Genomic DNA, 13,733 nt, shown 5'->3' with positions numbered 1-13,733 from the left:
TGTTCTCATTTTAACAGACAGTTCTTGAGGTAGCAGGTCTTGGAAATAAAGCATACCAATTATGATGTATGCATAAGGCACCCCATCTCTGGAGCCATGCAGGGGCTTGATGAATAATAGTGCTGTAAGTATCCTACCTTGAGGTCAGACTATGAATAGAAGACCCAGGAAAGCTCAGGAGGCTTAGAAACACAACAGGAGGAGCAATGTTTTATTTTCCAGAATAAAGAGAGGCTCTCTGATGCTTGGATTGAAGGCCCAAGGCCCCCTGATATGTCCAGAGCTATAAGGATGGTGATGTTTAGTCTATTAAGCTGTTTTCATTGGTTACACAACATTTCAGAATGCTGAAATGAAATCAGATTTTGATGCATTTTTAAAAATCAGTTTACCTGAGCTCTGTTGGATTAAAGTACATTGTAAAATTACAGATAAAGCAACGTGGCACATCCCCATAGTTTGACCTGTTAGTACATAGTGTGGTCACTTGGCACCATTCAAAGGGTTATTCCTCAAGCGTAAAGCCAGTCCATGGTTTCTGAAAGTACATTCTTGTAACTGGAGATACAAATAAATAAATGTTTACTTTACAACACGTCCTCTTCAGACATTGAAGTTTTAGGTGCAAAGTATTGTAGTTGCTGAGTCAATCCACTTGACTGTGCAGATGAAGCTGCACATGAGTCCTTTTTATTGGACTAACTCAATACTGCGAGTGATGCTATAAAGGCAGCTGGTCACAGATGGATCGTGTCAGTCCAGTGAAAAAGCCCACCTCCCGCTTCCTTGTTGAACCCAATTTCTACAAGTAGTATGTGGATTGTGTAAGCTCCAGACATTGAACTCACTATGCTCTTGGCTTTAGTTGACACAGAAGAGAAGGCAGTTTGCCCCCAGAATCCTGGGTTCTGCATTTTCAGTTATTGCTTTTACAAACTCTCTGAAGAGCGTTTTGATGCCTTCTACATCTGCTGAGCTTTCTAGGAGCAAAGATGTGCAGCAGAGTACAACTACTGTTGAAGAATTAACGAGTCCCTAATTAAACAGTTACCTAAGTATACCATTAGCAATTTATTTTTTTTTTATTTCCATTCTTCCTTCATGGGGTCCTCTTTAATACCATTCTGAGGGGCTGATGCAATACAGTGCCCTCAGCCGAGCACACTAACCCGCTCTGGGACGTGGGTTAAATAGGCGCTAATCCACCTCCTAATGCAATAGGGGGATTAGCACCTATTTAATGCACGTCCGAAGCAGAGTGAATGAGTTAGTGCTCATCACATGGAAATGCATGTGATGAGCACTAACTCATTCACTCCAAATGCAAAAAAATAAATGTGCGTCTCAGACGCACATTTATCACTCAGCTATTAACTCCTGCTCCAGGTGTTAATAGCTGAGCGCACTGAATAAAAGTACAGAAAAGCAGAAAAAACTGCTTTTCTGTACTTTTTTAAAAGTAAACAATTTCTGCTGGCTGCTTTGAAGACCGATGCCGATATGCTCAGCGTCGGTTTTCATAACCGGCCTGCTGCAGTAATGAAAACCGATGCTGATAAACTCGGCATCGGTTTTCATAACCGGCTGACTGCGATGCCGAGTTTATCGGCGTCGGTGTTCATAAACGGCAGCCCGCCGGTAACCACACGGTCGCGTTAGCAAGGAGGCGCTAAGGTCGTGCTAGCGCCTCCTTGCTAGCACGACTCCCTAATTTGCGTATTGCATGGCGCCCCCTTGCGGGCACCATGCATGCGTTAAGAAAGCAGATGCTGAAAAGTCAGCACCCGCTTTCCGCGAATAATATTGCATCGGCCCCTGAGTCTTTGTAAATGTCTTGACAGCTAATTCCTGTTCAGGAGCAGCATTGTGTGTGGCTTGTAATTCACTGTATCCTGATCCCTGTTACCTGCCTCTTCTCCTATCTGTCTGACACTTGCCCATCTTCTTCTCTGCTGGGGTCTGCCAGCTGAGACTTTAGCAAATTCAAATCCTGAAGGCCTGTGGCTAAGAGGAAAGAAGTGGGACTGGTACTAATGTAACTTTTTCAAAACTGAGTTATATCACATGCAAAGAACAGAAATAACACTTTTAGCACTTGTAAGCCATCCTGTCACTTTATTTTCCATTCTCTGTTTTAAAGGGGGCTTGCTGCTCTGCTTCTAGCATGATCAGGAATCGATATGACAGCATCAGTGCTAATGCAGGTAATAAATGAGGGTTTCCATACTTCTGATCACTGCAGCCTTCATATTTTGGCAACCAGAAATATTAAACACAGATCCCTGGGAGTGATGAGATTTCTTCTAAACTTTTACATTGACATATCTCCGTAGGTACGGGGTAGTCAGTCAGGTGCTTCCTTGCCAGTCCCTGACAACATTACCTTCATCTCTGAAGCAATTTACCAAAGTGCTGTTTACTGGGCTATCAATTAAACAAAAGCTTTAAGGAATAAGATTTGCAATGCAGAGAGAATAATTATTGGTTGAGGCATCAGAATAGGAATATTACAAAACGCTAGAGATGAACTTTGGTCATCTGAGATATCGCATGGAAGAGGAAAGCCTAGGAAAGATTTACAGCTAATGGGATGCAGCACCCTGAAAGAGTTTCATTACACGGCCAACATTGTAAGCGTCACACGATGGCCATACCTAATGGTATTTGCAGGTTTTGTTCTCTTTTGTTTGTGTCTTGTACTCAGCGCACACGATGGCCATACCTAATGGTATTTGCAGGTTTTGTTCTCTTTTGTTTGTGTCTTGTATTCAGCATCACACGATGGCCATACCTAATGGTATTTGCAGGTTTTCTTCTCTTTTGTTTGTGTCTTGTACTCAGCGGCACACGATGGCCATACCTAATGGTATTTGCAGGTTTTCTTCTCTTTTGTTTGTGTCTTGTACTCAGCGGCACACGATGGCTATACCTAATGGTATTTGCAGGTTTTGTTCTCTTTTGTTTGTGTCTTGTACTCAGCGTCACACGATGGCCATACCTAATGGTGTTTGCAGGTTTTGTTCTCTTTTGTTTGTGTCTTGTACTCAGTGTCACACGATGGCCATACCTAATGGTGTTTGCAGGTTTTCTTCTCTTTTGCTTGTGTCTTGTACTCAGCGTGACACGATGGCCATACCTAATGGTATTTGCAGGTTTTCTTCTCTTTTGTTTGTGTCTTGTACTCAGCGTGACACGATGGCCATACCTAATGGTATTTGCAGGTTTTCTTCTCTTTTGTTTGTGTCTTGTACTCAGCGGCACACGATGGCTATACCTAATGGTATTTGCAGGTTTTGTTCTCTTGTTTGTGTCTTGTACTCAGCGGCACACGATGGCCATACCTAATGGTATTTGCAGGTTTTGTTCTCTTTTGCTTGTGTCTTGTACTCAGCGTAACACGATGGCCATACCTAATGGTATTTGCAGGTTTTCTTCTCTTTTGTTTGTGTCTTGTACTCAGCGAGACACGATGGTATTTGCAGGTTTTGTTCTTTTGCTTGTGTCTTGTACTCAGCGTCACACGATGGCCATACCTAATGGTATTTGCAGGTTTTCTTTCTTTTGCTTGTGTCTTGTACTCAGCGTCACACGATGGCCATACCTAATGGTATTTGCAGGTTTTGTTCTCTTTTGCTTGTGTCTTGTATTCAGCGTCACACGATGGCCATACCTAATGGTATTTGCAGGTTTTGTTCTCTTTTGCTTGTGTCATGCATTTTTCAAGCACTTCTGTTGGTTTCCACCAAGACGTTAACGCCTCCCACAGAAATATCTTTTTTTATTATGCCGGGATGTCACATGGTACAGAAGCTTATGGAGACATGTCAGCGTAAAAGATTAGAGCAAATATTATCACTCCCAGGAATTTGTGTTTAATATTCCTGTTCCAAAATATGATGGTTGCAATGGTCACAAATATGGAAACCCTCATTTAGGAACTGGTTTAGCACTGATGCTATGAGTCCTATCAATTCCTGATCATGCTAGAAGCAGAGCAGCAAGCCCCCTTTAAAACAGAGAATGGATTTTTGTCTAAGAGGAAATAAAACACAGGGGGGGCTTACAAGTGCTAAAAGTGCTAAATTAAGATTGTAGAAAAGAGGCAGGGTATGTCCCATTCCTGGATATGAACATTTGGGGTTCTTGCCACTGCTTGTGTTTATGGTGGTGAAGGACCAGGAAACCAGAATGCTCAGTGCTTTCCGGACAGACAGAGACTAAACTAGCCTAGCTCCCTCTTCAGTTTCTGATCATAGACATCCATATTGTAGCCATATCAGTAAGCAGATGCTTTCCTCACACGAAGGGATGGCGTGCCCCAAAAGTGACATGGTCTGGGCTTTGCCACAGACGCACAATGAGAAAAATCCTATTCAGCCCAGATTCATCAGCATTTTTGTTCACAAACCCTTACAGATTACTGTATCATCTGTGCCCGGCATGGACGTAGGGAGCAGTCTCCCACTCACCTAAAATCCCCAATATATATTGTTGAGAGCTGATGATGGTTGTTTAAAGCCTAATTGTGAAGAAACTGGACTATAACTGGAACTATGTGTCTGCTGATTTCTTTTCAGCTTCTGACCTGGCAGCTGAACAGGGGCAGATTCTGGTCATTGCCACTGCTGCCGTGGGTGGATTCACTCTTCTGGTCATCCTCACGCTGTTCTTCCTAATCACCGGCAGGTAATGAATACACTCTGCCCTGCTCCCATTCATTTACTGCGGGGTGACTCGAGCGTGCCTCTCAGTCCATGCTCGTTAATCCTCCTTACCAGATCACTCACCTTCACAGATATCACTAGCATAAACCTTATAATTAAAACCGCAAAGTCACCCTCACTAGTGATGAGCAAGCTGAGATATTTCATCTTCCTCTCCATCTCTTCCCATGCCACTTACATACTGATTCCTGCTCTTCCCCAATTTCTTTTCTGACTTTTTTTCCTTTCTCTCTGTACCTTCAGGCCGATGCAGCACACGGCTCAACATGCAATTGGACGCGAATCCATAACCCCCAATACAAAACGGGGGTTAGCATGTCCAAAATGCACGTCCAGTCACCTGCGTAGATACTAGTGCTCATCACATATAAATGCATGTTGATGAGGCTATTATCTATTCCCCTCGATGCAAAAAAAAAAAAATTTCACCCAATGTGCACATTTTTACTCGCCAAAATTAACGCCTGCCCCAAAAAGTGTACAGAAAAGCAGAAACTACTGCTTCCTCCACTTAATATCGTGGTGATATTAAGTCAGAGGAACTAGAAAATTTGACGTTCCCCCACCAAAAATAAAACCGGGTGCCGGCAGTTAGTTTAGGAAAAGGGATGCTCAATTAATGAGCGTCTGTTTTCCTAACCCGCTGCCAGCCACCTCTCCTGGGTGCCCGCTGCCGAAGAGGCGCTGGAGGTGCACAATTTCCCCTAGCACCTCCTTTTTACCACAACAGCCCATTTGCATTGTGGATCAGCGCATGTTAAGGGAGTGTTCAATCATGAGCACCTGTTTAACAAACACCAATATTGCATCGGCCTGCTTAAGTTTTATTAAGACAAGTAAAAAGAACACAACCAAACTTTTCTATTGATGCATGTCACTGGTCGGCGCATCCATTAGTATGGTAGAAAATTTAAAAATTAGTAATCTGCAACTATTTTATAGTCAGTGACCAACAAAAGGCAACTCTTGACACACGAGAGAATAGGGGAGCAAATAGGCATGAAGAGGGAAGAGATGTCTGTATGCCAATTTATTTATTTATTTATTTATTTGTTGAGTTTTATATACCATTATTCGGTTGAGCCATCATGACGGTTTACAAAAGTATACATTTTTCTTATCAGTGCCAGAAGTCTAAGAAATAAGATGGGAGAGTGAGAGTGTATAGCAGCAAATTATGAGATTGACATAATTGGCATCACAGAGACTTGGTGGAAGGAGGATAACCAATGGGACAGTGCTATATCAGGGTACAAATTATATCGCAATGATAGGGAGGATCAACTTAGTGGGGGTATGGCACTTTATGTCCGGGGAGGGTATAGAGTCCAACAGGATAAAGATCATACAAGAGACTAAATGCCTCAGTAGAATCTATTTGGGTAGAAATCCCATGTGTGTTGGGTAAGAGTATAGTGATAGGAGTATTCTACCGTCCACCTGGACAAAATGGTCAGACAGATGATGAAATGCTAAGAGAAATCAGGGAAGCTAACCAATTTGGCAGTGCAATAATAATGGGAGATTTCAATTACCCCAATATTGACTGGGAAAATGTAACATCAGGACTTGCTAGAGACATAAAGTTCCTGGATGTAATAAATGACTGCTTCATGGAGCAATTGGTTCAGGAACCAACAAGAGAGGGAACTATTTTAGATTTAATTCTTAGTGGAACACAGGACTTGGTGAGAGAGATAATGGTGGTGGGGCCACTTGGCAACAGTGATCATAACATGATCAAATTTAAATAGTAACTGGAAGGGGGTCAATAAGTAAATCTACAGCTCAAACACTAAACTTTCAAAGGGAAACTTTGATAAAATGAGGAAAAATAGAAAAAAAACTGAAAGGTGCAGCTGCAAAGGTTAAAAGTGTTCAACAGGCATGGATATTGTTTAAAATACAATCCTACAGGCGCAGTCCATATGTATTCCACGCATTAAGAAAGGTGGAAGGAAGGCAAAACGATTACCGTTATGGTTAAAAGGTGAGGTGAAAGAGGCTATTTTAGCCAAAAAAACATCCTTTAAAAATTGGAAGAAGGATCCATCTGAAGAAAATAGGATAAAACATAAGCATTGTCAAGTTAAGTGTAAAACATTGATAAGAAAGGCGAAGAGAGAATTTGAATTGAAGTTGGCAATAGAGGCAAAAACTCATAATAAAATCTTTTAAAAATATATCTGAAGCAAGAAACCTGTGAGGGAGTCGGTTGGACTGTTAGATGACCGAGGGGTTAAAGGGGCTCTTAGGAAAGATAAGGCTATTTGCAGGACGACTAAATGAATTCTTTGCTTCCGTGTTTACTAATGAGGATGTTGGGGAGATACCAGTTCTGGAGATGGTTTTCAGGGGTGATAAGTCAGATGAATTGAACGAAACCACTGTGCAACCTGGAAGATGTAGTAGGCCAGATTGAAAAACTAAAGAGTAGCAAATCACCTGGACCGGATGGTATGCATCCTAGGGTACTGAAGGAACTAAAAAATGAAATTTCTGATCTATTAGTTAAAATTTGTAACCTATCATTAAAATCATCCATTGTACCTGAAGACTGGAGGGTGGCCAATGTAACCCCAATATTTAAAAAAGGCTCCAGGGGCGATCCGGATAACTATAGACCAGTGAGCCTGACTTCAGTGCAGGGAAAAATAGTGGAAACTATTTTCAAGATCAAAATCATAGAGCATATAGAAAGACATGATTTAATGGGACACAGTCAACATGGATTTACCCAAGGGAAGTCTTGCCTAACAAATCTGCTTCATTTTTTTGAAGGGGTTAATAAACATGTGGATAAAAGTGAATTGGAAGATGTAGTTTATTTGGATTTTCAGAAGGCATTTGACAAAGTCCCTCATGAGAGGCTTCTACAAAAACTAAAAGTCATGGGATAGGAGGCGATGTCCTTTCGTGGATTACAAACTGGTTAAAAGACAGGAAACAGGGAGTAGATTAAATGGTCAATTTTCTCAGTGGAAAAGGGTAAACAGTGGAGTGCCTCAGGGATCTGTACTTGGACCGGTGCTTTTCAATATATATATAAAATGATCTGGAAAGGAATGCGATGAGTGAGGTTATCAAATTTGCGGATGATACAAAATTATTCAGAGTAGTTAAATCATAAGCGGATTGTGATACATTACAGGAGGACCTTGCAAGACTGGAAGATTGGGCATCCAAATGGCAGATGAAATTTAATGTGGACAAGTGCAAGGTGTTGCATATAGGGAAAAATAACCCTTGCTGTAGTTACACGATGTTAGGTTCCATATTAGGAGCTACCACCCAGAAAAAAGATCTAGGCATCTAGTGGATAATACTTTAAAATCGTCGGCTCAGTGTGCTGCAGCAGTCAAAAAAGCAAACAAAATGTTAGGAATTATTAGGAAGGGAATGTTAATAAAACGGAAAATGTCATAATGCCTCTATATCACTCCATGGTGAGACCGCACCTGGAATACTGTGTACAATTCTGGTCGCCGCATCTCAAAAAAGATATAGTTACGATGGAGAAGGTACAGAGAAGGGCAACCAAAATGATAAAGGGGATGGAACAGCTCCCCTAAGAGGAAAGGCTGAATAGTTTAGGAAAGTTCAGCTTGGAGAAGAGACAGCTGAGGGGGGATATGATAGAGGTCTTTAAGATCATGAGAGGTCTTGAACGAGTAGATGTGAATCGGTTATTTACACTTTCGGATAATAGAAGGACTAGGGGGCATTCCATAAAGTTAGCAAGTAGCACATTTAAGACTAATCGGAGAAAATTATTTTTCATTCAATGCACAATAAAGCTCTGGAATTTGTTGCCAGAGGATGTGGTTAGTGCAGTTAGTGTAGCTGGGTTCAAAAAAGGTTTTGATAAGTTCTTGGAGGAGAAAGTCCATTAACGGCTATTAATCAAATTTACTTAGGGAATAGCCACTGCTATTAATTGCATCAGTGGCATGGGATCTTCTTGGTGTTTGGGTAATTGCCAGTTTCTTGTGGCCTGGTTTGGCCTCTGTTGGAAACAGGATGCTGGGCTTGATGGAACGTTGGTCTGACCCAGCATGGCATTTTCTTATGTTCTTATGTTCTTATTTTGGGGGGAATAGAACATGGACCCTAGAAATCCAACACAGCACTGACGAAAGGCAAGAAGTCACTAATGAAGCAAGCATATGAGGCTTTCTCTGTGCTGCTGTGCCAGAGGCAAAGGGACAGAATCTTTAAGCACTTTAATGAAAGAACTGGGAGCTGGATGACAATGCATCGAATAATTCAAAGCTCCCTGGAAGCCCCAGACTGAAGGATTCTTTCTCAGTGTAGAATATAAATAGAAGGCTAACTCTGTGCCATGTACCTTTCTCAGTGTTTCCTCCAAGGCAACAAGCCAGAGCTTAGAAAATCACAAAACATCACACTGCACTTTTGTTAAAAGTTTTCAGCTCTCCTACGCTGACAGAACCAGAGAGCGATGAATTCTCTCTCAGCCTTCCAATTAGGCAAATGAGTGCTTGAAATAATTAACAGGGCATCTGTTCGTGAGACATTGTCATTTCACTAGTGCTCGGTAGACATCTGTGGCCAATCCCAGGTCAGCCTCCAGCCAGTCTGATTTTGGCCTAGTCTAAGTAGTCTGCGGCCCCCTCCCAGCTCTCCACCAGGGCAGCTGCCCAGCCCCTAGTTATGCAAAGTTTTAGATTTTTCTTCTCTGGGAAAAGCAGCAGAGATGAGAATTTTGAAAAATTAGCTTCAGATTTTTGAGAAATCCAAAGCAAATCCCTAATTCAGTGCAATCTGCTTCACATTTACAAAACAAATTTGAAAACTTTGCTTCATAAAGGTTCCTAAAGCTCTGGAACTTTTTCTAAATTCATCAGATTCCTGGACAAACTTGATCTGGAGACTTCAGGCACTGCTTAAAGGAAGGACCAGGCTCGGCCATTGAAAAGCCAGTGAAGGAGGCAGCATGCCTGTTGCTTTCTGTCTGCAGGAAAGAGCAGGGGAATTGTTTATCTCCATCATGCTCACTGATATTTTTTCTATAAAGTCGGTACATAAAGGGAATTTATACTGAGGAGGGCAATTTTCAACCAGTAGTTAAGAAGGTAAGCATATAACACTGGTCTACATCAATTTTGCTGACTACAAGATAACCTGTGATCCTTATGTATTTTAGTGTGCTGAATCCAAAAATCACATCCGTTTCCTCCAGTCACGTCCGATTTTTTCTGCAAAACGCTGTCTACTTATAAACATAGCAATAACGTAACATTATTATTTAGATGTGCTGAATACGCAAAAAGATAATTAGTGCGCAGAAAGATATGCTGAATATGCAATCGTTATAACCAATAGGAAGACTGCTTATTAAACAGTTTAAAACTGCTGATGTCGGCATTTTATGGCTTTATAAGCAGTGTGAAAACCGACAGCAGCATTCAGTCATTCAAGAGGCTTAGAAGTCGCAGCAAATCTTGGAGCTATGAGTGAAGAACAAGGAGAACGCCTCCACCAAGACATCAAGACCATGGAACATAGATATCAAGGCAGACGGAACACAAATAGGGATGTGAATCGTTTTAGGACGATTAAAATTATCGTCCGATAATTTTAATATCGTCTTAAACCGTTATGGAACACAATACAATAGAGATTCTAACGATTTATCGTTATAAATCGTTAGAATCGTGAGCCGGCACACTAAAACCCCCCTAAAACCCACCCCCCGACCCTTTAAATTAAATCCCCCACCCTCCCGAACCCCCCCCCCCAAATGACTTAAATAACCTGCGGTCCAGTGGCGGTCCGGAACGGCAGCGGTCCGGAACGGGCTCCTGCTACTGAATCTTGTTGTCTTCAGCCGGCGCCATTTTCCAAAATGGCGCCGAAAAATGGCGGCGGCCAATAGACGAACACGATTGGACGGCAGGAGGTCCTTCCGGACCCCCGCTGGACTTTTGGCAAGTCTTGTGGGGTCAGGAGGCCCCCCCAAGCTGGCCAAAAGTTCCTGGAGGTCCAGCGGGGGTCAGGGAGCGATTTCCCGCCGCGAATCATTTTCGTATGGAAAATGGCGCCGGCAGGAGATCGACTGCAGGAGGTCGTTCAGCGAGGCGCCGGAACCCTCGCTGAACGACCTCCTGCAGTCGATCTCCTGCCGGCGCCATTTTCCGTACGAAACGATTCGCGGCGGGAAATCGCTCCCTGGACCCCCGCTGGACCTCCAGGAACTTTTGGCCAGCTTGGGGGGGGCCTCCTGACCCCCACAAGACTTTCCAAAAGTCCAGCGGGGGTCCGGAAGGACCTCCTGCCGTCCAATCGTGTTCGTCTATGGCCGCCGCCATTTTTCGGCGCCATTTTGGAAAATGGCGCCGGCTGAAGACAACAAGATTCAGTAGCAGGAGCCCGTTCCGGACCGCTGCCGTTCCGGACCGCCACTGGACCCGCAGGTTATTTAAGTCATTTGGGGGGGTTCGGGAGGGTGGGGGATTTAATTTAAAGGGTCGGGGGTGGGTTTTAGGGGGTTTTAATGTGCCGGTTTTGCGATTTTACGTTTTTTCGATTTTTCACGATTTTTCACGATATTTTACCCCCCCAAACGGCAACAATATGATTCCCTCCCCCTCCCAGCCGAAATCGATCGTTAAGACGATCGAGGACACGATTCACATCTCTAAACACAAACATGATAGCAGACTACTGCTGGTGTTTGCAGCGTGACAACCCTGATCATAACTATTCCAGAGCATCCAAAAAGAGAAAATTTCTCCCTAACAATTAAAATGTACACAACTATTGCTCTCTTGGTTAGAGAGAGAGCAATAGTTGTGTTATATTCTTGGTTAGCCTTCTATTTATATTCTTGGTTAGACGATAGACTCATTTTTTGCATGAAACAAATATAGTACGTGCTATTATTATTATTTTTTTTTTTATATACCAACATTTGATCTCAATCAGGATATCACATTGGTTTACATTCAGGTACTGTAGGTATTTCTCTATCCCCAGAGGGCTTACAATCTAAATTTTTGTACCTGAGGCAATTGAGGGTAAAGTGACTTGCCCAAGGTCACAAGGAGCAACAACAGGACTTGAACGCTGGTCTCCTGGTTCATAGTCCACTGCTCTAATCACTAGACTATTCCTCCTCCCTATTGCTCCTTCAGAACTTCTTATTACCCTTGATATTCAACTTTATAATCTTTAATCAAACATTTCTCATTTGTGAAAAAATTTGACGTATTGCATATTTTTGACTTAATATTTGGAATCAGCACTTTTCATTTGGGTAAAATCAACAAAAATAATTAGGTCAGCAGAAAACATTTTTCAAATGTAATCAATTACAAAACAATTATTTAGCAAAAACTTTAAAATCATTTTTATTCAATTATTCATATCAGATTTTAGTACAAATTAGCTTTCACATATCTTTACATGTCTATTTAAATTTAAATAAATTCTTAACATATATGAAAAAGTTCCTTTACAACGCCTTATCATTCAAAAATAAAATATAATAAAAAATAAAACATAAAAAGGGCAATTTTCCCAAAGGACTGGACGTTACCTTCCTCAAATGGAGGTGAAAGTAGGCAGGACTGCCATAGTGTGCACACTTTTAGCGGCGTTTAAAGAAAGCATTCATGCAGGTCTGTATAAGTCGTGGAGAAAAACAGCTCATCGCTGGGGATTTCCAAAAGCACACGCGCTATTTTGCTCTCGCTCGGCCACCTGCACAGGCAGCAGGCACAATGTACATGGAGGCTTTTAATGCGTGCACTTGCTCACTGTGAAGAGGGAGCAAGGTGAGGTTGTTTCTCTTTGAGAACTGGTCAGTGTATACTGGATAAAATATAATCCATACATGCTTTGCTCACAAGGTGGGCTGCTGAAAATTGCTTCCTGTATAAACTATTTCCTCCCCGTACCCAGTCACTGCAGTGCTATTTCATGCTGCACAATGTTGTAAAAGGAACAGAGTGTGCGGGTGTGAATGTGTAAAAGAGAAATGTGGAGTTTATGACCAGACACAATGGGGCTGATGCAATAAATATGCACAGAAAGCGGGCGCTGAAGAGTTAGTGCCCGCTTTCTTAATGCGCCCCAGGTGCCCCCAAGGGGGGCGCCATGCAATATTTAAATTAGGGGTCGCTTTAGTAAGGAGGCGCTAGGGTTGCTTGCGTGCCCCTAGCGCCTCCTTGCTAACGAGAACCCGATCGGCGTCGGCGGTTCGCCGGTTAGAAAATCCGATTCCGAGTTTATCAGCATTGGTTTTCCTAAACGCCACATAGTCGCACAGCCAGAGGGTTCAGGAAATGGACGCTTGTCATTCGAGAATCTGTTTCCTATTTTATTTTATTTATTTATTTTATTTATTGAGTTTTATATACCGTCATTCGGTTTCTCCATCATAATGGTTTACAACTTTCAATACAAATAAAAACACTTGAAATTGAATATAGTACAATATAATAAAATCAGATAAAACTTACAGTTAAGTACATAAACATTATAATAACATTAAAATTTGAGTAAGGAGCCATATTAAAAGTTATAAGAGCTACAAATAGCAGGGTGGTAGGGTCGAAAAAGTTTAGGAAAGAGAGGGAGATTTATTTATTTATTTATAACTTTTATATACCGAAGTTCAAATAACAGAGTTACTTATCACTACGGTTTACATTACAACCATAAACAGACAATAACAAAAATTGTCTTACAATGAACAAGGAGGAGATAAACTTGGATAAAACTTAAGCAAGGGGAAAACCATGTGTCAAACTAGAATGAACTGGACTTTTAGGGTAGCAAGCCAACTGGGATGGGGAGGTTGACTGGAGGAGGGGGTGAAGGGAAGATGGTTACTACAGCTTTATTGAAGATCAAATGCATAATATAGGAAAGCCTAGGCGGTGAAAAATATACTTAGGAAAAACGTTTGGGATGAGATGGTCCGCGGAGGCTGTAGCGGGGACGAGTTGTTATGGGAAAGCTTGGTAGTGAAGGTGTTATTGT

The 13,733-nt window shown here is 42.0% G+C and overlaps 1 protein-coding gene across 1 annotated transcript in view; it reads left to right on the top strand.

Annotated features, from left to right (window-relative positions):
• Positions 1-13,733, top strand: part of EPHA6 (EPH receptor A6) — a 546,377-nt gene that overhangs the window by 372,705 nt on the left and 159,939 nt on the right. Inside the window, exon 10 of the mRNA XM_029577739.1 lies at positions 4,578-4,686. Within this exon, the coding sequence (XP_029433599.1) occupies positions 4,578-4,686 (109 nt within the window). The remainder of the gene's footprint in view (positions 1-4,577; positions 4,687-13,733) is intronic.

The sequence above is a fragment of the Rhinatrema bivittatum genome, chromosome 15, assembly GCF_901001135.1.
Source record: "Rhinatrema bivittatum chromosome 15, aRhiBiv1.1, whole genome shotgun sequence".
NCBI classification, from domain to species: Eukaryota; Metazoa; Chordata; class Amphibia; order Gymnophiona; family Rhinatrematidae; genus Rhinatrema; species Rhinatrema bivittatum.
Note: the sequence above shows the minus strand (reverse complement) of the source record. Positions and strands in the feature narration are given on the sequence as shown.